The following is a 24,483-nucleotide window of genomic DNA, read 5'->3' on the forward strand; positions in this document are numbered from 1 at the left end:
TGTCGTATGCATTCAGGTTTCAAATTTTACTCTAAATATTTTATTATGTGAATATACTGTGAGCATTGCAAGAAAGCACAGAGTTTTAAAGGTAAAATGTTATTATTTTAAATTCTAAACATGTGCTTTTGTTTCTTGCTAACATTTCAATGTTACAAATATCAAGTGATCCCTTTTGCTGACATTCTGGAGCTCTGTCTTCCCATGTACACCCAGCGCCTTATGGAAACAAGCATGTACAGCTGGTCCAATCCTCCTGCTGGCCAGCTGATGCAGATAGGCAGTTCAAGGGACTGGTGTCTACAGGCAGTCCCCAAATATGTGCACAGTTGGATTATGTTTTATCACATGAAGCTAGCTATATGCTTTGCCATTTGTGGGCAATTCATAGTTATTTGTAAAGAGCTGCAGTACTGACTGCTGTGGATCTTTCTCTGTACAGTACCAGTATCAGAGACTACAAAAACAAGATGCATCCTCTACTTTTCAATATGTATCTACAGTAAGATAATTCATCACAGGACCATGTAGTAATATCAGATGGTTGGAGTTTGTTTACTAATTTGACAGATAATGTATGTTTAAATTTCAGCTTTTGTTTACTTTTACTATAGATTAGGTGCATACCATAAAAAACACTGTTTTTGTTTTTGAAGACCATGTGCAGTCAAAAACGTGATTTCCCTGTTTTGTAAATACATTACACTAGGAGGTCAAAATAACACTGACATTTTACAAATCATGTTATGTCCTCTGTCACAGCTGGACATGTCCTCTGTCACACCAGTTTTAAAATCACAATCTGACAGATATCCAGACATATCCTTGTTATTTGTCTTAATTATTTTGGTCTAAAACAAGTATCATTAACAAGTAACATGCATGAGTAAAAGGGGATGAATTAGGCTCGTATTGACAACCACAAAAATATTAGAATAAGTTACTGAAGGCCCATCAATTCCTAATAAAAAAACATTTCGTGTTCGCACATGCGCTTTACTGGCTGTTGTGTCCATGTGTAGGCGAATCACGTGTAGAGACTCTGATCGTCTTGTCCCTGCTGTAGTGAATGATTCACTCCATTCTTGATTTCATTTTCGTTGCTAGCTACTCTTTATTTTAACCACAATTATTTTCTCATACATTTCACCGAAGAATGAGCGACAATGAAGATATCGATGTCGACAGTGACGTAAGTTAATTAGTTGCTCTTGTTTTTATAATTAGTGAAAAGCGTGGTTTTCTTACTAGTTTTCCATTTGTACTATATTGGTTGTAGTAGCGTTAGCTTTTAATGCAACAAGCTTAGCTAGCATAGCTCGCTGAAGTGGCAGATCAAAAATGTGTTGGACTCTGTACATTCAATCGCTTGAGTTTTCTACCATACAAAATCAAATTTTAATCTATTCTTGAATGTGCTTATGTCATATCGCCATCAAATAAGTTGTATAAGCTAACAGCGGTGCGATTTTCTTTGCGTCAGCTAACACGAAGCTTGCTAGCTCGTTCTATTGAAGCGGTGAACTGAAAATCGTTTGCTATAGCTACTGTAGCTTACTTGGCTAGCTAGCCCGGCTTAGGCAACAACAACAATCTGCGATTCTTTATCTGGGTCCGGAAAAGCAAGAGACTAGCTAATATTATAACCTCAACAATTCGTTAGAAATGTCAGCTAGGTTTATGAAGGGAAGTGTACAAGGGCAGTCAAATGTGTCCACATTTTAATTAACTACTGTATGCGAATTAAATATTTACAGTCTGTACAAGGTTCTAGGCGTAGATTCTGCAGTTACATTAATCTTCATTTATTCAGGCCAGGGACTTCACTTCGTCCAGCACTACAAGTATATCACTTAGCTACATTGCTGGTTAATACCACGACCGGTTGATGTGGCTGCTCAGAATATACACAAACTCAAAATTCATGGTGTAATAGTGATGCTAGTGCTGGTAGACAACATACAGACTAAATACTTAAAATCTACCAAGTTGACTGGCAGTTATACAAAAAAATGTGGTGGTTAGTATTTAAAATAATGCAGAATGATCAGTGAATACATTATATAGAATTACTGTTTTGGTAAAAATAATTCAGTGTTGGTACAGTAGCCTATATTTAAATGCTGCGAGATGAACAGAGTTGACCGCAGGTGTCTTGACGTGGTCAGCATGGTCTTATTAGTTTATATGGGCCAGGTGGCCAGTTGCTGCGGACCATAGCATGGGAAGGAGACCGTTCAGGTGGCAAGATGTTGTGTAATTCTTCTGGGAATGGGAGCTGAGGGGTCAGCAAGAATCTTTCCTATATCCTTCCTTGCCCTGGAAAGTCATCTGTGGCAGCCTATGACCCTGGTGCAAATCATACAAGGCATTGCAGTTCACTCCTCCAGTGGGCAGACTCAAACCGGACTGTGAAGGGTGAGGTGATGATGTCCTCTTTTTAGATTGTACCATGCATGAAGTCCTTGCTGTCAATGTCCATAGTGGTGACTTCTGTCACTTTGTGTAGGTTGACAGATTCCTAATTGGAGGTACGTTTGTTGGTGTAGCGTGAGAAGACCAGGGATGATCTAATGCGTCAATGAAGTTTGCTGACCCATCTTCACATGTTGCATGCTGTTGGTCATCTGTGAGCAGAAAGTATTATTCAAGTGTTTAATGCTACCAGCTTATCAAAAAACTGACAAATTACATTTTGTCTCCAGCTTATTGTGCACACCTAATTGTTTATGTTGGTCTAGCTATTCACATTTGGGCAAAATGCTACTGAAAGAAGTGTGTGTTAGCATTGATTTCCAAACACTGGGCAAAGGGAAGAGGATGAACATGACTGGGTCTTCACTGGCCGCTAGAATCCTTCAACTGTAATTACGATTAGCCAGTTCTACAACTGTTATGTCCAAATACGTTTGCAGCATTGCAACATTGATGGTTACAACAAAATATTACTAGAAGTAGAGGAATAGTTATTATAACAGTGCTGCATATTATTGTTTTAATTGAATTATTACATTTATTCAGGCAGTTTAACACTATGGATTTCCATATAACCCAGCTCTAGTATTGTGCACCTTACGAGGAAATAATGCATCTTGTGTTCTGTCAATCATAATTGCTTTTCACAGGATGTTCACACTTGCTTTGTAATTGAGGCAGTTTGTTAAAACCCTTGAGAACAACATACATTGATTCTTCTAGATGGAGGTGCTTATCATACTTTTATATTGTTGTGCATGCCAGATCATGGCCCATGTTTCTATCAGAAGCTTTATCTTTTAGGATATTTCCCATAGAGGCCTAAAGGAGGATTCCCTTCCCCTGTTTTGATTAAGCTGTGGGATGGATCATCAGCACATGATAAGAGCAGTGCTTGTACACTTATGCCATATTGTCACATGGCATATTGTCACCTTTGTATTAATTCAATGCTGCATGCAGTTGAACATGGAGATTATGATTTTTTTGTTTGTTTTGTTTCGCTGGACCGTGTAAGCGGAGCTGGCCAAGAAGAGCTAATGTATCTTACTGAATGACTGACTACTCCTTGTTAAATAGCATAGTGGTTAGAGAAGCGGAACTGCAAATTACAGGTCCCGTGTTCAAATCTCCTCACCGTCAAAACAAATGATGCATTAGGATTTTTTCCGGATAGACACAAACTTTGCTGGATCTTACCTTCAGTATCTACATTATATTAAGCCTAAAATAAAACTGTTTACGGTTATAATGCGACTGTTCCTGGTGGATTTTTGTATGCATCAGTGCATGCTTTTTGGGTCAGGATAGACAAAAACTTAGCTGGCTACAATATTCAGTAGCTATGTTATAGTAAGCCTAAACTAAAACTGTTTAAGGTTATACAGTGTTGGGACTAGTTCTGGTGGATTTTTTTTGGGGTAATATAGGCTTTATCAAAACCCCATGGCCAGTAAAAGATTAGGGGTTTCCACGATTCTCTTGTCTTTTCACTTGATGAGAAAGTCATTTATCATCACCTGTATTGATAGTTATTGTATCAATGTCATTCATGAATGAAAGAACCAAATGTTTTTGTGCCATGAAATTGCTCACTTCTTGAGTATTCCATTTAGTAAGTTAGTAGACACTATTAAGCCTAATACTGGCTAATAAGCTGTTAAAATGGCCAGTGGCAAAATCCATACAGTTCATAGATGCTATTTGGGGTGGAGGAACCATTAGTAAGTTTAACACAATGCTTAATGGTGTCTATCACCGTGGCGTAGTGGATAAAGACGCAGCCTCTCACGTGGGAGACCCGGATCCGAATCCAGTGAGGGCAACAACATTTATCACTTTCAATTGCGGGCCGGCTGAACTAGGCTTGCCTGGTTCCATTTCTGGTAAGGTTGCACGATATTGGAAATAACTGACATTGCGATGTTTTGTTTTTCTGCGATTATATATTGCGATATGAAAAAATACAGGATTTATTCAGAAAGAGCTTTGGCTATCAACCTGACAGTCTGTATCCTTCATTCTTCCCCAGCCCCATCCTCTACAATAAAAATGTATGAAACTTCAGAACAATTTTCTGTACAGGTTGCTAGGTATTAATATGTAATAGAATAGCAAAAGCAACAGTAGTAAAATAGAATGCGCAATTGGGCATAACCTGCCAACTGCAAGATGCAGTCTGTGGACAAAGCACTGCAATCTGGTCCACTTGTTCAGGTGCAGCCTTCACCATGTTCACGGCATTGTCTGTTTTAATACAGACTAGACGACTCTCATCTAGGCCCCAATCAGCTAAAGCTTCTCTCGTCCCTGTTGTGATGTTCTCACTTGTATGATCCTCTGGGAAAAATGCAGTTTGCAAACAGCGACTTTTCAGTTTGAAGTCCTAATTAATAAATTGTACGGTCAGACTTATGTAGGGCCTGTTGTCCGGCTGGACCACAAGTCTGTTGTTGCTGTATAATATTCCACTTGTGACAGCTCGGTTTCAACTTGTGCCTTGTATTTTTCTTACAGCTCTGGGATAGCAACTTGAGAAAAATAGTTGCGTGATGGCATTACATACCGCTTGTCAAGTGACCGGATCATGTTTTTAAAACCCTCTTTGGTAACCGTGTTAACTGGTACCATGTCTTTGGCGATGTGAAATGTTATTGAATCTGTGATTTCTCTCTGCCGTTTGGAACCTTTCTCGTATGGTGTAATACTGGCAAATACATCCGAAATAGATTTTTGCTTTGGACGGCATTGAGATGCCTTGCACTCGTCATATGAAGATGTGTGGTGCCGCCTTAAATTACTGAACATATTGGTTGTGTTGTGGCCACAATTGCAAGGCACTCTCGACAAAGTACCTGTTTTTAGTCAACGTCATCCTGTCTGTAGCCAAAATATTTCCATATAATTGACGATGCATTTCTTTTTGCAACCAAATTCTCCATTTCGGTCTTTTTTGCCTGTTGCTCGCTCATCATTTGGTCATGCACAAGCAGAGCCTGCATGTCACCCAAGTGCAGCAACAAGCAGAGCCTGCATGTCACCCAAGTGCAGCAACGAGCCGTGTTTAAAATAATAATAATGAACTTTGTATCCAATAACCCATAAAAAAGAGGAAATTACCTTATATCAGACAGATATAATGCTAGTTTTCCATTTGAAAAAATATATATTGTAGACTGATATATGTTCACCTTACTAAATCGCACGTTCTGCAATGTGACTATTGTGGATGTGTACATCACAATGTCGATGCTGAAACGATATATTGTGCAGCCCTATTTTCTGGTTTACAAAGCAGAGGTATCTGGTACGCAATCAGCTGAGATTGTACCATTTTGTCATCCTTACATTATTTTACAAAGGGTCCAGTTAAGATTTACGCATTTCAGTATTATTAAGGCTCTTTCTGCCAAGCTGGACATGTTCTCTCTAATCAGTATTAGACCGCTGAATTCCCTAAATTAACCAACTAGCTTGTCTCCTTGCGGTAGGCGTAACAATCATGCTTTTTCATAAAATGGTTGCATAAAATTTCCAAAGTCAGCATTTTCTAAATTCAGAACCTCAAGATTTTGGTGTTCAAGAGAAATAGCATAAATAATAGTATGTCATATTTATCTGTACGACATTGTCTGATGTCTCATCGATTGTGGCTTAATTGTGTCTAACCCAGATCTAAAGTGGTGTATAATTGGTCAGATGATTAAGTCGTGTACATTTGGCTTTTTGGCAAAACTAAATGTGCATTGTCAAAACACACCATCTCTACAGTGACTTACAGTATGGCACCATCATGTTATGGGGATGTTTTTCATAGGCAAGGACTAGGAATCTACTTCAGCACACTATAAATTGAAGCTTTGGGGGAAATCGCCTTTGAGATGTACAATGATTCAAAGTACAAGGCCAAAATAACATTCTAGCTGCTCAAATAACAAAAACGTTAATGTCCTGCAATGGCCCAATTCTGATCTAGATCCCATATAGAGTCTTGGGCACTATTTAAACATTCCAGTACACCAGTGTTGTCCAACCAACCTCAAAAACATGGAGATACCCATTTTTTGGACAATGCAAAGTTGGTCCATAGTCCCCAAATGCATTAATTAATAATGTTATTTTGTGGTTTACTTTTTTATATATTTTCCAAAACAACTGATGACCAAACAACCGATTATATAATTCAGTAATGCGTTACTGCATGATTTTCAGTAACAAACCCATGCCTGTCAAGAATGTTGTTTTAACCCCAACCCGCTAATATAACGATGCTTTTATAACATGATTTGTTTCAGGGGGTGGATTTATCGTTTGTGTAGTTACGTGTATTAGCACTACCTATTCAACTAAGTATGTATATTTCTGATTCTATTTAAAAAGCTCATCTGTGTACCTGTGTTTAAAGTCACCCACTTTAATTGGCTAGCATTGAAAAATATATTGTCTGTGTGCTTGCTCAGAACCATCAAGTTATGTCTTTTAGCCAATCATTAGCATCGGTGTGTCAACTCTGGTGTGCATAGCCAGACTAGTGACCAGAAAGGACTTCCTAAGGATGCAACATTGGGAAGCCTGTGTTAAAAACATTCTAGGAAGAACCATTATTGCTTAAGAATTGGGCCTTATTATTGGTAGGTGGGTTGAAACTGATTCTCCTGTGGATCTGCTATTGCAGGCAGACAAACGAGCACATCATAATGCGCTGGAGCGCAAACGTAGAGACCACATCAAAGACAGCTTCAGCAGTTTACGGGACTCTGTACCTGCATTACAAGGGGAAAAGGTTAGTAAAGTTAGTAATCAATCTTTTCTACTTTCCGGCTCTGATTTATATAATGACTGCATTATGAATTTTGTAGTTTTTATAACGTGCGATTTCTATGCTAAAAGTATTTATTCTAAATGTGCTACTGTATCAATGATGACCAAATGTACCTCATTCATTTCAGCTGAGTCAAACACAGATTTGTTTTCGGTGAATGCTTGGCTCAGTTTGAATACTGAAGTATTTTGATGTAAAAACCAGGGTGTAAAATCTCTTATAAACCGGGGGGACTCCTTAATGCTGAATGGCTGATATCCGTGGTATATGAGACCGTGGGTATAATACAGCTTTTACTGCTCTCATTGCACTCTCATTGCAGTTTATGAGAGCAATAAGGTCTCTGGGATTTGTGATACACCATATGGCCAAAATATGTGGACACCTGACCATCACACTAATTAAGAGCTTGTTGGATGTCCCATCCCAAAACCATGGGCAGGTTGAGGTCAGGTCTTTGTGCAGGCCACTCGAGTTCCTCCACACCAACCTTGTTGAACCATGTCCAGGCCCTGACAATAAAGAAGGCCCGTAAAAAGTCAAGTCGGGACTAATATAACTAGAGATTGGGGAAAAAAACACATTATGAACTTGCATTTAATCGCATTATAAATTCGACATCCTCCAGTTGTTCCATAATCTGGCACATGCACAGATAACTACTTTGCAGCTATTTGCGCACGCTGTTAGCCAGTCAAGAGTTGAGCAGTGATGTGACACGTGGCTGTCTGGTATTGGTTTTCAATAAAACATTGAAAAACTTGCACCAGTCACTCAGGTTGAGAAGGCAACTATGATAACTATGAGCTCAAATGAAACATGAACATTTTGAACTCAGTGCCAAAAATAATTTACCTGTTTCGACTTCGATGGAACTCCGAAGCACTGCATCATTTGTCGTAAATTCCCGGCTAGAGTGGACAAATTGGGGTCTTTTTACAAAGACACTGATAACTTTGGCAAACAGTACCTAACCAGACATGCCAATAGCACCTGGTCTGCATAACAGCAAAGAGGGTGGCTGACAATCCATCTTCAGGGCCCTTGACCGTACTGGTCAGGAATTTAAATGCAGATGCCAGATCATTGGGTGATTGCATGGACTTATAACAACTGCGTACGTACTAAGGCGGCCCAGCAGTTCGCCTTGTCCTCCCGGGGATGAATGAGTTAGTGTTTTGTTTAAAAGTCAAAGTTTTTTTGACTCATCTTTTTATACTTTTTTATAATTAGAAATGTGACAAAATAAAACAATTGTTTTATATATCTAGAATGCATTTCATAAAGGATTAAACATGTTAAGTATCAAATGTATTTGGTTATATGTTGTAACACTTAAATTAAAATGTTTGGAAGGAGGGACAGTAAAAAAAAATTTGGGGCTAGTAATTCAACACTACTGTTGTTTGCTCCTTGGGGTTTAAGGCCAAGTGTTTTGTAAAAGCACTTTGTGCCAACTGCTGATGTAAAAAGGGCTTAATAAATATATTTGATTTGAGCCCTGATGTCTTTGTGCACAGTGGCACAGTCATGCTGGATCAGGAAAGAGCCTACCCCAAACTGTTGCCACAAATCACCCAACTGTTGAAAATGTCTTTGTGTCCTGTAGCATTAAGATGACCATTCACTGGAACAAAGGGGCCTAGCCCAACCTCTGAAAAACACAGCCCCAGACCATTGTCACTCCTCCAACAAACTTTACAGTAGGCATTACGTATTTCTGTAGGTAGCGTTCTCCTGACAACTGCCACACCCAGATGCATCCATCAGACTGCCAGATAGTGAACCCGTTTCCCGTTACCTGTGGTATATTGGCCTTATACCACACACCCTTGTGCCCTATTGCTTACATATACCACGGCTTTCGGCCAATTAGCATTTAGGCTAATTGAACCATCCGGTTTATACATATGTTTTTATATACATTAGCCAAAACATTATGACCACTCAACATTGATCATCTCTTAACATGGGCACGTGTCAAGGCCTGGGTAGATTAGATGGTAAGCGAACAGTCAGTTCTCGTAGTGTTGGATGCCGGACAAATGTGCAGGTAAACTCTTGAGCGACTTTGACAAGGGCCAAATTGTTATGGCTATACTACTGGGTCAGAGGATCTTTGAAACAGCAGGGCATGTGGGATGCTCCCGGTCACCAGTGGTGAGTACCAGGGTAGGAAATTATCACCCACTACCCGCCAAATGCAGGTAGTTTTTGCTTTAGTGCATAGATTTGCCACAACTACCCGTCACTGTGGCAGGTAGACATTAGCCAAAAAGACGGTTCAGAAAATACCTCCCAAAACATGTTAATCCTAAAAAACACAAATGAACAATTTTATCCAATTAATCTGTCAAGATTTTCCCAGACTCTCACTGATTGGACATTTAACAACAGGCCTATATCATGATCCCATTGCTTGGTTGGTTGGCAACAGCGTTGGCTCAAAATCTGGCAAGCAGTTATAGCTACATACGGGCGGTGATTAACATTTTACTTTCTAGCTAGCTTGATAGCAAAAATGTGGCGGCATATTGCTGGGGAAAAAAGGTCAACAGCGATAAAAGTAACATCAGACAAAGGAAACTCTAACCCGGTCAAAGCAAAGAAGAAACCTTTATTTATTATTACTACCTTGTAGTGTTTTTAATTAAGCCCATTACTAGTTCAAGCTACACATTAACACATTGGCCTTCCAATAAGTCTGGTACTTATATCATAGTTCTAGTTAGAGTGAAACCGAGATTTCTAGTTTGTGGGAAGAGCCCGTAGTCCCTTTATCCACCAGCGTTTTGTAACTAGCTTCACATTGGGAAAAGTAAAAAAAAAAAACTTAACATCACTTTGAAAGGAATTCCATGAATGTTGGACAAAATATTCAAAAGTAGTTTTAGCCAGTTCTGAATATGCCTGTGGTATCTCTAGCATTATCCAGTGTGTGCATTTGTTAATTGCTGCTCTTCCAGCCAATGATTCCTTTTAAATGAATCGTTGATTCCCTGTGTTGTGATAAGGACGTTACATTGCCTCATGGCTGAGTTTGTAATTTGTGCTGACAGCAATCTGTCAAACAGGCTTCCCGAGCTCAGATTCTAGACAAAGCCACAGACTACATCCAGTACATGAGACGAAAAAACCACACACACCAGCAGGACATCGATGACCTGAAGAAGCAGAATGCACTACTGGAGCAGCAGGGTGAGTGTGGGCTCAAGGCCCGGCGCCAACTGCAGGAGCAGGAGGGTGGTGAGTGGCCGGGTTATGGGCACTAGGAATCAGAGCAGTATTTACACTTATTGGGTGCTGTTAGTCTTGTGCAATTTACCAACTGCTGATGGTTTGTTTGATGTTTCGTGCTGGAGGACGGAAAAACTGTGACACCTTTTGTTTTTCTCTTTTTGTGTGTTTCCGTTCTCTGACGATGACAGTTCGTGCACTGGAGAAGGCCAAGGGGAACACTGCACTTCAGACCAACTACTCGTCCTCTGACAGCAGCTTGTACACCAACCCTAAGGGGAGTGCCGTGTCGGCTTTCGATGGTGGTTCCGACTCCAGCTCTGAATCAGAGCCGGAGGAGCCTCCTAACAGAAAGAAGCTGCGCGTGGAGCCCATCTAGGCCATCTACAGTGCTGTTACCAGAGACTCTGTTATCCACCTGTCCACTCCTCTGTTCACAGTCTTCATCCTTTTTATGCCAGCTCAGGAGACTAAGGGATGACTGTGTTAGTGAGGTGCTGTCATATAAGCCTAAACCATGTATCAACCTTTCTCTTCCCTCTGGTGTCTTGTCACTCCTATCATGGCACAACCCCCACCCCCCTGTAAGGCAGCTCTGCAGTTTGAATTACTTAAAGTATCCGTCTAGTGAAAATATAAAAAAAGTTAATATTCTGTTAACTTACTACCAAATAGCGGGTTTGACTTATATTGCCCTATATCTGTATTTGTGGCCAAAGCTTAAATTGGAGACAGAAAAAAAGACTTCATATACCCTTCCTCAAACTTCTAAATCAGACAGTTTGAAAAATGCTCAGGAGAATGTCATCCTCCTAAGGAACTGGCCAATTAGTGGTTTACAATAAAATAAATGTATGTCTAGTATACACCCACACCATTCTGGATATTTGAGAAATCCAGAACAACTGGGCAGTTACTTTGATGCTTTTAAAACCTCATTATAACGATTCACAATTCCATCTGGAGGTGACCATTTGTACAGCTTTAGACTTGCTACAACAAATACCCCTGTTTATTGTTTTGGATCATTTCAATGAACCTGTTTAGAGTTGGGACTCACAGAGACCTTAGTGAAAATGTCCTTAGGAATAGTTTACCTTTTTAATATTTGTACTTTTCCACTAAAGAATGTGAAGTTGCTTTGGGACAAAAAATATATGTATTGCAACCCTCCTGAATCAGTGTGTAGATGGCTGAAGTTTTCTGTCTTTGAACTATTTGTGTAATCAAATCCCTATATTTAAAGTGATATATATTGAAATTGGTTTTGTATCCCATATTGTACTTTTGTTTTTTCATTTAGCTTGACTATTCATCAACGGAGATGGAAACATGAAAAACGTCGGCCTCATTTAATATATTCTCACCTCACAGGTTCAACAATGTTTATTTTAATTCACGAAAATTCTGACAAAAACAAATTTTTCCCCAAAATGGATACTGAATTTTACACAATGCAGTTAAAGGTAGTAATCTATTATTTTGTATGAAAGGAAAACAAGTCCATATCAGTGTGTAGTGCAAAACACTGTATACTCCTAAATGTTGTCAATTTTACAAAGAAAAACCTTCCCCGGAAATATTTGCCTGTCCTGGGAATGTTTGTGTCACTTTGATTTTCATTTTTTTCTTTCATTTTAGAGATATAATTAGTGTGTACAAAATATATATTTGTTTCATTCCATTCCGTGGAAATTACAGGTATGTTGTACATACTGCCAACAACTGTCTTGCAAGTTGAGGCATTCCTTTGCTATGAGACTATTATAAATAAAACTATTTTATCCTTTAGCACTGTGTGTTTAGTGACAGGATGCATTTTTTTAAAATGAAAAACTCGTCTGATGTGTTTTTTGTTTTGTGATAGAATAGCTTAAATTCGGAGTAAATGTCAACTAGATTACCCTGGTTCTTGTTTAACAGAACATGTTTAAAATACTTTAATGTGGTCTTAGTTTCAATCCTCCAGTTATTGTAAATTATTTTTTAGAGACTAACAAACATAAAAGACAAATTTATATAGTAAGTTGTTTTACTTAATGTTATGCAGGAAGCTCTGTTGATGTCAGAAGGTCTATTTTACAGTGGAGACCAAACATTGTTTGGTGTGTTTTTGTTGGTACTGTGTGCTTGCCACTACTGTATACGGTTAACCTTTGCACTGTCAGCTTTATTAATCTACCTGCTTAAAGAGTTGAGTGGCAGGGGGTTAGTTGGCCTGTTGAGGCTGACTAGGCCTTTTGACACGGATACTTTGAAGTTTCTGTTGAACATTAAGGATCTTCGCAACTAATGTTTGAAGTGAAGCTTTTTGCAATTAAAGGTTTTTAATGAAATTATGTTTTCAGACAGCTACACTTTACACTCACTGGCTTTCAGTGTTGGGAAGAAGAGTATGATATTTCTATACGTTCTTCAAAATCCTTAAGATATTCTGGGTATATGCTTCAAGAAATAGGTCAATACTGACATCTCCTGGTAGGCCATTCCAGTGAGTGGTTCAAGAATTTGACCTAGTCAGTGCAAATAACATGGCACTTATTCATCGTGCCAAGAGCTACTACACTTTAGGAAGTGGCTCAACAAGGATTAGCCATGAAATTACTAGTGTTGAAAGTTAGAACAGTACAACATCAACTAAAAGTACTAATTTGCTAAATGTTACCATTTGCTAACAAATGGAAAAACACTGCATTGATAGTTTTGACGGATAAATACACATACTATATTTAGTTTCAGTAATCGAAATGAGATGAGCAATTTTGTTATATCTTCAGAACCACTTATTTTAGTTGTGCTTTTATTACTGAGCCAAGCCTTTGATCAAACCGCGCTTCTGAAATCTTGTGCAAACCTCCGCTGTCAGATCGTGTCGAAAAAAATCATAGAGACGCCCCCTGAAAGTGAATTCTCGCTAATGGGGATCAAGGGAAAATAGCAGAGAGCGGTGAAAGGCCTACCGTACAAGGAACCCCACGCAGTATACTCCTCAATAGGCTCTGCCTGTCACATTGGAAAATGCGACGGTCAATTTACATTCCATAGTTTTTGTGTACCATGGCAAAGCAATACGACGTCTTGTTTAGGTTGCTGATTTTAGGAGATGCCGGGGTTGGAAAAACTTGTTTGTTGTGCAGGTTCACGGATAACGAATTTCATTCGTCGCATATCTCTACTATTGGTAAGCTGCAATTGATTGAAATCGACTAGTTCGTTTGACAACTCTTGTTTGAGTCATGCAAATTTTGCCGCAAAATATGCGGTAGTTACACAATAATTTGACAGCAATCATCCTAACTCGACACTAATGCACTGCGTCATAGTTCTATTAAACGGTGTCGTTAGGTTAACAAACTTAATGAAAGGAATTATTTCTAAATCGTGTTTACCATAACTCCTCGTCTAACATCTACATTATACTTATGATGCTATAGGCCAGAAATGTGTTTCTGACCAAACTATATAAGGACAAAAATGTCCCCATTTGAAAAGCCTATATTTGGCTTACCGGTTAGGATTAGTAAAAGTAGGATTTTTTTTTTAAGGGAAACGACATGGGAGGTGTGGGTTACCCACATGTGAGTTGCAGGTCTCTGCCATACATAAATCATGTTTCCTGTATAAATAGAGGACTAATTCTCCTGTATTGTGTCACTGGGTGTACACCAGTGACATGAGCATCGAGAAAATAAAGAAAAACGGATCATTGTCTGAGGTCAGACACAAGATCACAGGAGATCTTGATGGTCCTGTTTCTACTGTATGTAGCATTATCAAGCATTTTAAGTCCCAGGCCACTGCAACCAATCTCCCTAGATACATTTTATGGTACCCTCCAGAACCACTAAAATATTTTAAGAGATTGTTGGGCTGTATATATATGCCAATTATTTCTGAAGATATGGCTTTGTTAATCCTGTCCAATATGTCTGCTGAGTCAAGTGTTCAAGAGGTGGTTTTGATTCCCTGTGGAATAAGAATTTAATCACATTTGTAAAAAATTACACAAAACAGAGTATTATAAATAATTACAATCAGTAGAATTCAGGAAACCTCATAATTTGTTAGGGTGTATGCACTTGTAAACTATAGAGCTCCAAGGTCTGTAATTGTATCGCAATCCTTTTTAAGCACGATGGTATTTACTAGGAAAGGGACGGGACTAGAAATGTCTTTCTTGATTAAAAGGAAATGGCAGAGTTGGGGCAAATATCTTCTGGGTTCCTCTGATTGTGTAACTCATTTACTCCACCACTTTATTGATTGATTTCAGGCGGAGTAGAAGTGTAGACAGACAGAATGATTCACGTTAAAATGGTACCCTAAAGGCTCTATGTTTGACCAGAATGTTTTGGCCTACTTCTAATCCATGTGGCCTGTTGCTAAAACTTTTGAGGGGATTTGTTGGGCTCCTTTTTGTTATCAAGGATCAGATAGATTTGGCTGTTTATGTAGACTACATAAACACACAGATATTTGTCTTTCTATCCTTGTGGGTACTTGAAACCTAAACCACAAATGTGTTCCCTATTACTTAGCCCTAAACCTAATCAGTAAACCTAATAAGTAACAGAAATTCAAAACACTATGCCCAAACATAATAAAGTTTCCCTAAACCTAACTTCTAATCTGGAAAATACATTTCCCTTGTGGGAACCTATTTATAAATAAATAGCATAAAATAGCTGAATAAAGTTTTCAGTGTCTTGGCCCTGAAAGTTCTATTTTAAATGTCAATCCCATGGCAATGTAAAGAAAATGAGTTTTTGTCTTTTGCAGATCTACTCAACTGTGTCTCCTGCCTCTCTTCCAACCAAATACATTTCTGGGTCCATTAAGATGGAACCCATTGGTTTCTGGGACCATTCGGAGGGTTTAGAGCATTTTGCGATTGAAACATGGAATGTTAATGTATTCTTAAATGTTCAAAGATCAAAAGTCCATTTAGAAAAATACTAATTTCACTGAACTGTTCAAAAAGAAAGTTATGGGACCAGCGCTTTGTTACATTCCTCAGAATTTGCATTGAAAATGTGATCAGTAGTTGGGAGTACTGGCAGTAGATAAACACATTTAGAAGTTGTTTCTAACTTAATAAGATCACAGTAAAGCAGTTATGTTTTCAAGGAGTAGTTTGAAATTCATTACAATTGTATTTTTTTTCATTGTGATGGCAATGTTTTAATGCTACCATACACTCCCAGTTATGCCAAATGCAGAAGCTGGTCTATTGTTAAATAATAGTTCATAGAGTTACGATTTTTTTAGATCACCTCCTCTCTTGACCCTGTATTGTTAAACCTAGAGTGAAGTCATGTAATGTACCAGCCATGCCAATCTTTACAATAAGACTGACTTTTTTCTCCCCATTCTGGAACTTGGAGGGTTTATGATATAGTCCCTCTATTATTAATAGGATCTCTATGTTTGTGGCTTTGCCACTCTACTGGTCTGTTTTAATCTCTGTGAAGTAAGTTTAGCTGCTGCTGATGAACAAACAGCGTATTGTATTTTGTTACAAGCATTATTGAGGGGAAGGGGGATGTTTTAGTAGCACGCCGAACAAAAACAGAATGAAGTTAGGCACCTGATGTCTACCCAATCATAATAACACTTGATTATACTATGAGTGATTGTGTATGTATGTATGTATGTATGTATGTATGTATGTATGTATGTATGTATGTATGTATGTATGTATGTATGTATGTATGTATGTATGTATGTATGTATGTATGTATGTATGTATGTATGTATGTATGTATGTATGTATGTATGTATGTATGTATGTATGTATGTATGTATGTATGTATGTATGTATGTAAGTATGTATGTATGTATGTATGTATGTATGTATGTATGTATGTATGTATGTATGTATGTATGTATGTATGTATGTATGTATGTATGTATGTATGTATGTATGTATGTATGTATGTATGTATGTATGTATGTATGTATGTATGTATGTATGTATGTATGTATGTATGTATGTATGTATGTATGTATGTATGTATGTATGTATGTATGTATGTATGTATGTATGTATGTATGTATGTATGTATGTATGTATGTATGTATGTATGTATGTATGTATGTATGTATGTATGTATGTATGTATGTATGTATGTATGTATGTATGTATGTATGTATGTATGTATGTATGTATGTATGTATGTATGTATGTATGTATGTATGTATGTATGTATGTATGTATGTATGTATGTATGTATGTATGTATGTATGTATGTATGTATGTATGTATGTATGTATGTATGTATGTATGTATGTATGTATGTATGTATGTATGTATGTATGTATGTATGTATGTATGTATGTATGTATGTATGTATGTATGTATGTATGTATGTATGTATGTATGTATGTATGTATGTATGTATGTATGTATGTATGTATGTATGTATGTATGTATGTATGTATGTATGTATGTATGTATGTATGTATGTATGTATGTATGTATGTATGTATGTATGTATGTATGTATGTATGTATGTATGTATGTATGTATGTATGTATGTATGTATGTATGTATGTATGTATGTATGTATGTATGTATGTATGTATGTATGTATGTATGTATGTATGTATGTATGTATGTATGTATGTATGTATGTATGTATGTATGTATGTATGTATGTATGTATGTATGTATGTATGTATGTATGTATGTATGTATGTATGTATGTATGTATGTATGTATGTATGTATGTATGTATGTATGTATGTATGTATGTATGTATGTATGTATGTATGTATGTATGTATGTATGTATGTATGTATGTATGTATGTATGTATGTATGTATGTATGTATGTATGTATGTATGTATGTATGTATGTATGTATGTATGTATGTATGTATGTATGTATGTATGTATGTATGTATGTATGTACACTGATGAGCCAAAACATTATGATCACCTGCCTAATATGCTTTTAGTCTTCTGTGTGCCTCCGAAACAGCGTGGACCCGCCGAGGTATGGACTCATGAAGGTGTCCTGTGGTATCTGGCACCAAGAGTCCTGTAGGTTGCGAGGTGGAGCCGCCGTGGATCAGACTTGTTGGTCCAGCACATCCCACAGATTTTCAATCAGATTGAGATCTGGTGAATTTGGAGGCCAGGGCAACACCTTGAATTCTTCATTGTGTTCCTGAAAACCATTCCCAAAAATATGGTGCACTGTGGCAAGGCACATTATCCTGCTGAAAGAGGCCCCGGCCATCAGAGAATACCATTGCCATGAAGGGTTGTACCTGGTCTTCAACGAGTTTAGGTGGCACATGTCAAATTGAAGTCCACATGAATGCCCAGACACAGGGTTTCCCAGCAGAATTTTGCCTAAAGCATCACATTCCCTCCACCGGCTTTTCAGATAGCCTAGTGAGGAGAGCTTTGGGCTGTTAAACAAAATATTGCTGCATGAATCCCAGAGCACACAGTTTTGTCCTTGAAAAACTATATTTCAGGGATCTCTCTCATGTGTCAGCGTGGTGCTAATTGGGAATTCCGCCTCCATGGCCATTAAGAATGTTATCATGGCAATGTCCAATAGACAATCTAGAAGCACGGTCTGAATTAATTAACAATTAATTTTTCTGTTGCCTAAAGCACAGCAGATACAAATGCATCACAAAATGCTCTGTTGTTTTTTTTGTATTGCAGATATGATTGTTATGTGAAGTGGTAGCTTCGCAAGCTAACCTTTTACATCTGAATATATTTGATAGGTTTTTGTGCTTTTTCAACTGTGAAGCTCACACCACTGACATTTAAATGTAGTTGAGTGATGTATTTTTCATGCAGAAATCAATTGGTAACCAAGTCACATCTTCCTTTTCCCTGGACCAGCAGAAATGTGCCGTTGTATTTTGAGCAAGTTGAGTATTTGAGCAAGATGACACGATTTGAAGGCCACCTCCAAAGATGAATTGAACGGATATTCAAATGGGATTAAAGTGCCCTCCAGAATTATTGGACCCCTTGGTAATTAGTCAAAATACCTATGCAAAATGTCATTTCAGCTTGATCTTACACTCAAAACACAAGAAGAATCATACTCTTTAATTCAGCTAAGATTGTTTAAACAAATACTTAAGAAATGCTTTTCTATTCTATGGCCGGTGTGACATTTAGGAATGCTTGGTATCCTTGTCCTGCCAGAAGATCCAAACACTACCCCAGTTTTAGGTATATCATTTCCTTTTACTTGAGTCCACGGTGCCGTATATCCTAAACAGGTTCCTAGGGCCATTGGAAGCAGAACAGACACACAACAACTTAGTACACACCTGAAGTTAATTTTAATTGGGATTGGGATTGGTGGTGATATGTCTGAGAAAGGGTGAGGTCACTTTTAGATGGGGGGGATCACTTGAAACATCACAAAAAATGTTTGGGATGAGCTTGGCAATTTCATTGTGACTGTGACTGGAGTGCAACTTTAAATTAGGCATTTTTGTTAACCATATTTCACGAATAAGTTCACATTGCTTGGTTACCTGTCACAGCTGTCCCCCGTTGTTAGTTGAGAAGATTACATATTAAGAAAGAAACAGACAAAATTATTATTATTTTTGGCACATTCTACAGTTTTTCAAGGTTTTACTTGACCTATTATTGTTTATTCTCATATTCAGGTTTATTTTAGTGTTGTGAATTATTTTGGGTGAGACGGATAAAAATATTCAATATCTTCAAAACAAATGTAATCTTTCATTTGTGTTATTTCACAATATTTCAGAATTGTACAAACAAATGCAATGTCTACATTCAATTGGTAAATGAACATTGTGATACTGTGTACAGTAGTGTAACTTAACAATGTTCAACATTAACAATGGCCCGCAGGCCCGGGGCAGAAGACACAGACAGTCACTCAATTTCCAAATTTAAATTAATAGTATCGTATTAAAACGTTTGCTTGTCATCTTTTTCACTCTTCCTGCTTCGATTTTCGCTTGTTCTCGCATTAAAATGCGTCTGTGGCGCATCTTCTCCCCCTCGGTGTGGTACAGTACCAGTGTCATCTTTTTGACCAATAATATTCGATGTCTCGTCTGTTTTGACCAATCATAGTTCACAGTGCATTCTATAGCTGAACCCAAATGTGGAATTGCACAAGGCAAAGAAAATGCGATAATATTTGTTTCAGCCGAAACGATAATGGCAAGGGACACGTACTGCCGTGCCAGTCGTGAGTTTCCGACGAAAGCCGGTAAGGCAGGCCCGTTTATTAAGGGAACGAACAACTAGGTCCTACCGAAAACCTGCACTCAAGTCCCTGCAGCATGTCGCGCTCAAAACGGGCTGTTGACAACCCTTCTTGCTGCGATGAATTAGGTGGCGCGTAGGCAAACTGAAAAACGAATTACGACCGCCTATCATGTTTTGAAGAGGGAGTAACCATTCACGGACTACGTCCACGTCGGCGAATACGCATAGGGAAACCATACGGCTTGCCTAGAGCAATTGTCATGTTAACTTTGCCTGCCTAAGCACTTGCTGGCAGTGACACCCAAGAAGCCAGTCAACTATATAGTGCAAGGACTGTATTGCACCATATTTATGTTATCATAAATATATTAACTCAATGATTGAATTTATTTTCATGCTTTTATGTTACGCAAGCATCTTCATGAAAACATTATAATGATATTTGTAGTAGCTAATATTTTGATAACCTTTTTTAAAAAAGTAATGATGTGCGTTGTATCATATTTATGTAAACAGTTATTGCTTGTATCAGCTCTCATGTCTCATATCACATGCAAATCTGTGGTATAAATTAATATTCTGATGATATGATACTTACATACTATGTCTGAAAAGTAAAAATGTTTATATATACTTTTTTTTCCAGTTCGGGCCAGTAGATTTCAGACCAACTGGCCCATACAGGCCAATGAGAAAAAGTTAGCATTGGACCCATGAACTATATCAGGTTACGATGTGGTGTCTGGCCTTGTATTTTACTGTATACTATACTGACTGCCTGGGGTAAGGTAGCCCAGTGGTAGAGCATCTGACCACTCACTAAAAGGTTGCTGGATAAAATCTCTGAGATTATTTGAATAATCTGTCATTTAGCATAACTGTTAATCCTACTTGCTGCCAGATCATTATTGAATATTAGAATATACAGGTGCTGGTCATAAAATTAGAAAATCATCAACAAGTTGATTTCTTTCAGTAATTCCATTCAACAAGTGAAACTTGTATAATGTATACATTCATTCCACAGACTGATATACACTCACTTAAAGGATTATTAGGAACACCATACTAATACTGTGTTTGTCCCCCTTTCGCCTTCAGAACTGCCTTAATTCTACGTGGCATTGATTCAACAAGGTGCTGAAAGCATTCTTTAGAAATGTTGGCCCATATTGATAGGATAGCATCTTGCAGTTGATGGAGATTTGTGGGATGCACATCCGGGGCATGAAGCTCCCGTTCCACCACATCCCAAAGATGCTCTATTGGGTTGAGATCTGGTGACTGTGGGGGCCATTTCAGTACAGTGAACTCATTGTCATGTTCAAGAAACCAATTTGAAATGATTCAAGCTTTGTGACATGGTGCATTATCCTGCTGGAAGTAGCCATCAGAGGATGGGTACATGGTGGTCATAAAGGGATGGACATGGTCAGAAACAATGCTCACAGCATCAGAAGCGTCTCGCCTGGGCTAAAGACAAAAAGGACTGGACTGCTGCTGAATTATGTTGTCTGATGAAAGTAAATTTTCCATTTCCTTTGGAAATCAAGGTCCCAGAGTCTGGAGGAAGAGAGGAGAGGCACAGAATCCACGTTGCTTGAAGTCCAGTGTAAAGTTTCCACAGTCAGTGATGGTTTGGGATGCCATGTCATCTGCTGGTGTTGGTCCACTGTGTTTTCTGAGGTCCAAGGTCAACGCAGCCGACTACCAGGAAGTTTTAGAGCACTTCATGCTTCCTGCTGCTGACCAACTTTATGGCAATGCAGATTTCATTTTCCAACAGGACTTGGCACCTGCACACAGTGCCAAAGCTACCAGTACCTGGTTTAAGGACCATGGTATCCCTGTTCTTAATTGGCCAGCAAACTCGCCTGACCTTAACCCTATAGAAAATCAATGGGGTATTGTGAAGAGGAAGATGCGACACGCCAGACCCAACAATGCAGAAGAGCTGAAGGCCACTATCAGAGCAACCTGGGCTCTCATAACACCTGAGCAGTGCCACAGACTGATCGACTCCATGCCATGCCGCTTTGCTGCAGTAAATCAGGCAAAAGGAGCCCCAACTAAGTATTGAGTGCTGTACATGCTCATACTTTTCATGTTCGTACTTTTCAGTTGGCTAACATTTCTAAAAATCATTTTTTTGTATTGGTCTTAAGTAATATTCTAATTTTCTGAGATACTGAATTTGGGATTTTCATTAGTTGTCGGTTTTAATCATCACAATTAAAATAAATAAACATTTGAAATATATCAGTCTGTGTGTAAGGAATTAATATACAATATGCAAGTTTCACTTTTTGAATGGAATTACTGAAATAAATCAACTTTTTGATGATATTCAAATTTTATGACCAGCACCTGTATATATATACATTATGCAATTCCAAGATACTATGCCTTCTGCTGCCCTTTTCTCAAACTTAAAAAAAATACTTTAGCCAAGCCTTTAATTCAAAATAACAATCCATATTTTCCTTAGTCTGATCTTTGGGTTGTTAGGAAAGATATGTGAAGAGATTTACATCCTCACTCCTAAATGTCTGATGGGTCTAAAACCCAGCCTTTTCACCCAGATGAACAGCCGTTGTACTAAGGTTTAGCATGTAAATCTGTTTAGCATGCATAACAGTGGATTTTGTCTTTTCTAGGAGTAGATTTCAAAATGAAAACATTAAAAATAGATGGCATCAATGTGCGAGTACAGATATGGTGAGTAAACAGCTCAGTGATTTTGACATACCTATCTATTTAAATGTTTATTTTTTTTACTAGTAAGTGTGAAATATGCTTCACCTGTTTATCTGACTGATATTCTGAAAAGTGGTGACATAAAACTGGGGATTGCGTCTGCTTTGTCTACACTAGGGATACTGCTGGTCAGGAACGGTACCAGACTATTACCAAACAATACTACAGAAGGGCACAGGTTGGTTCTCTACAAACCTATACCCACTGTCGAGAAACAGAGTGCAATACCAGGTCTTAGTCCCCTAGTCACCCTTAGTTATGTGGTCACTATCTGTCATCACAATCTGATTCTCCTCTTGATCTTTCTCTAGGGAATTATTCTGGTGTATGACATCACTAGTTCCCATTCCTTTCAGCACATAGTGAAGTGGGCTAGCGATGTGGATGAGGTGAGCCTCGATCTACTGATAAAAGGACTCCTCTCGGTCACTGTCATTCTCTTTGTCCTTTCTATTTTTCTCAGGTTGACTTTAAGTCAGCCAGTATAAACATCCTGTCTTTATTAAACTGAAGTGTGCCCAGTTGTCTCTTTCTCAAACCTGTCGCACTGTTTAAGTTTGCTCCTGACAAGGTGCAGAGAATACTGGTGGGGAACAAGGCCGATGAGGAACAAAGTAGAAAAGTGCCTAAAGAACAAGGGAACAAGGTTGGCCTTTATCTTGCTGTTTTACTAACTTGTTTTTTTTTTCCATATATAGTTTGACATTTTCCATTATTAATGAACTCGTTGTACATTATAGTTAGCAAAAACCTATGGAATGGAATTCTTTGAAACAAGTGCCTGCACCAACTGCAACATCAATGAGGTGAGTCATAGGTCTTATGGAGTGAATACCTAGTATGTATGCTGTGTTTGGAGACCATGTGAGGATATTGTGATACATTTTTATTTATTTTCTTCTCCAAGTCATTCACCCGGTTGACAGAGCTTGTCCTGCGGGCTCACAAGAAGGAGTTGGATGCCTTCCAGCCTTTCACTAATAAAACGAATAAGTACATTGACATGACTTCTCTGGAGGGAGAACGGGTTAAACCGGACAACGATGTTAATTCCCAAAAGGCCTGCGCATGTTAGCGTTAGGTGGTCAACACTCTCAACCCAGGGAGGTTTGGCAAGAAGTTTTTGTTTTGCAGTGCCCTTGGCCTAGTAACATATTTACATTGAGAGTACCTTTACAAAAATGTTAGTGTGTTTACTGAATATTGCCCTTGCTGGTGCTCAGATTAATGCATTATCATTTTCTGTTGTATTTATTGTTCAGTTTCCATGTTCATGTATTATTTCATTTTTACATGTTGTGTATTGCCTTACTCACCAAGCCACACCCAAACTGACGTCACACTTGAGTTAAGTTGTGCCCATGTAATAGGTAAGGTGTCTGCAATGTTGCATTGAAAGTTAGCAACTTAGCTGCTGTTTGATTAGTTTTTGGTGTACATGTGTGCATTTTATTGCCACAGTTTTAGCTATCAAATAATAATCAGCTTTACTGTAACAACTATAATGATGCTTGATAGTAATTTGCTAAATTGATTAATTGTGGGACTATAGTAAAATAGTGGGACTACAGCTCTGTGGTCATGTATGAGGTGAGAAGAGGACAGTGGACAAAGGGTGGGCCGAGGGCATGGTTAAATAATTCACATGGAGAGAAATACAATCCGACACAGCAGAAAGAGCTTGCTTACCAGTGATATACGAACTCGTACACAAGTAAAATGCAAAAACAATCTAGAACAGCTATGAAGTTTAATCTGTTTTTAAGTTGTAAGTGCCAATTCCTGCAGCAAATGCCACACTGTTTCGCACACTATTATGAAATGTGATTAGGGTAAGACTGATAGCTGATAGGTTTGAGGATGTTTTTCAATCCTATGAGTTTATAAAAATAACAGTACTCATATATTAAACATATTACTCATTGTTGTGGACTTTTTGGGAGATTTACTAGAAAGGA

General features: G+C 38.2%; 2 protein-coding genes across 11 annotated transcripts; both read left to right on the forward strand.

The window, feature by feature from the left end:
- Positions 1-1,007: 1,007 nt before the first annotated feature.
- On the forward strand, positions 1,008-12,325 carry LOC105015679 (protein max). Of its 8 annotated transcripts, none has more exons than XM_020054293.2 (4): positions 1,008-1,192; positions 7,151-7,267; positions 10,357-10,543; positions 10,726-12,325. In XM_020054293.2, the coding sequence occupies exons 1-4, from the start codon at positions 1,157-1,159 to the stop codon at positions 10,911-10,913; spliced, it is 528 nt and encodes a 175-aa protein (XP_019909852.1). In that variant the 5' UTR covers positions 1,008-1,156; the 3' UTR covers positions 10,914-12,325. The 8 variants fall into 8 exon arrangements, with proteins under 8 accessions (XP_019909852.1, XP_010877300.1, XP_019909854.1 ...); XM_010878998.3 differs by having other exon boundaries at positions 10,357-10,495; XM_020054295.2 differs by having other exon boundaries at positions 10,372-10,543.
- A 1,125-nt stretch (positions 12,326-13,450) lies between these two features.
- Positions 13,451-24,452, forward strand: LOC105015680 (ras-related protein Rab-15-like). Of its 3 annotated transcripts, XM_034297389.1 has the most exons (9): positions 13,627-13,715; positions 18,407-18,538; positions 18,689-18,742; positions 22,426-22,486; positions 22,643-22,703; positions 22,837-22,914; positions 23,082-23,171; positions 23,266-23,331; positions 23,433-24,452. In XM_034297389.1, exons 3-9 carry the CDS (start codon positions 18,691-18,693, stop codon positions 23,598-23,600), a joined length of 576 nt encoding a protein of 191 aa, XP_034153280.1. In that variant the 5' UTR covers positions 13,627-13,715; positions 18,407-18,538; positions 18,689-18,690; the 3' UTR covers positions 23,601-24,452. The 3 variants fall into 3 exon arrangements, with proteins under 3 accessions (XP_010877304.2, XP_034153280.1, XP_019909851.2); XM_020054292.2 differs by having other exon boundaries at positions 18,407-18,742; XM_010879002.5 differs by lacking the exons at positions 18,407-18,538; positions 18,689-18,742 and having other exon boundaries at positions 13,451-13,715.
- The last annotated feature ends 31 nt before the right edge of the window (positions 24,453-24,483 follow it).

The sequence above is a fragment of the Esox lucius genome, chromosome 15 (genome assembly GCF_011004845.1).
Source record: "Esox lucius isolate fEsoLuc1 chromosome 15, fEsoLuc1.pri, whole genome shotgun sequence".
NCBI lineage: Eukaryota > Metazoa > Chordata > Actinopteri > Esociformes > Esocidae > Esox > Esox lucius.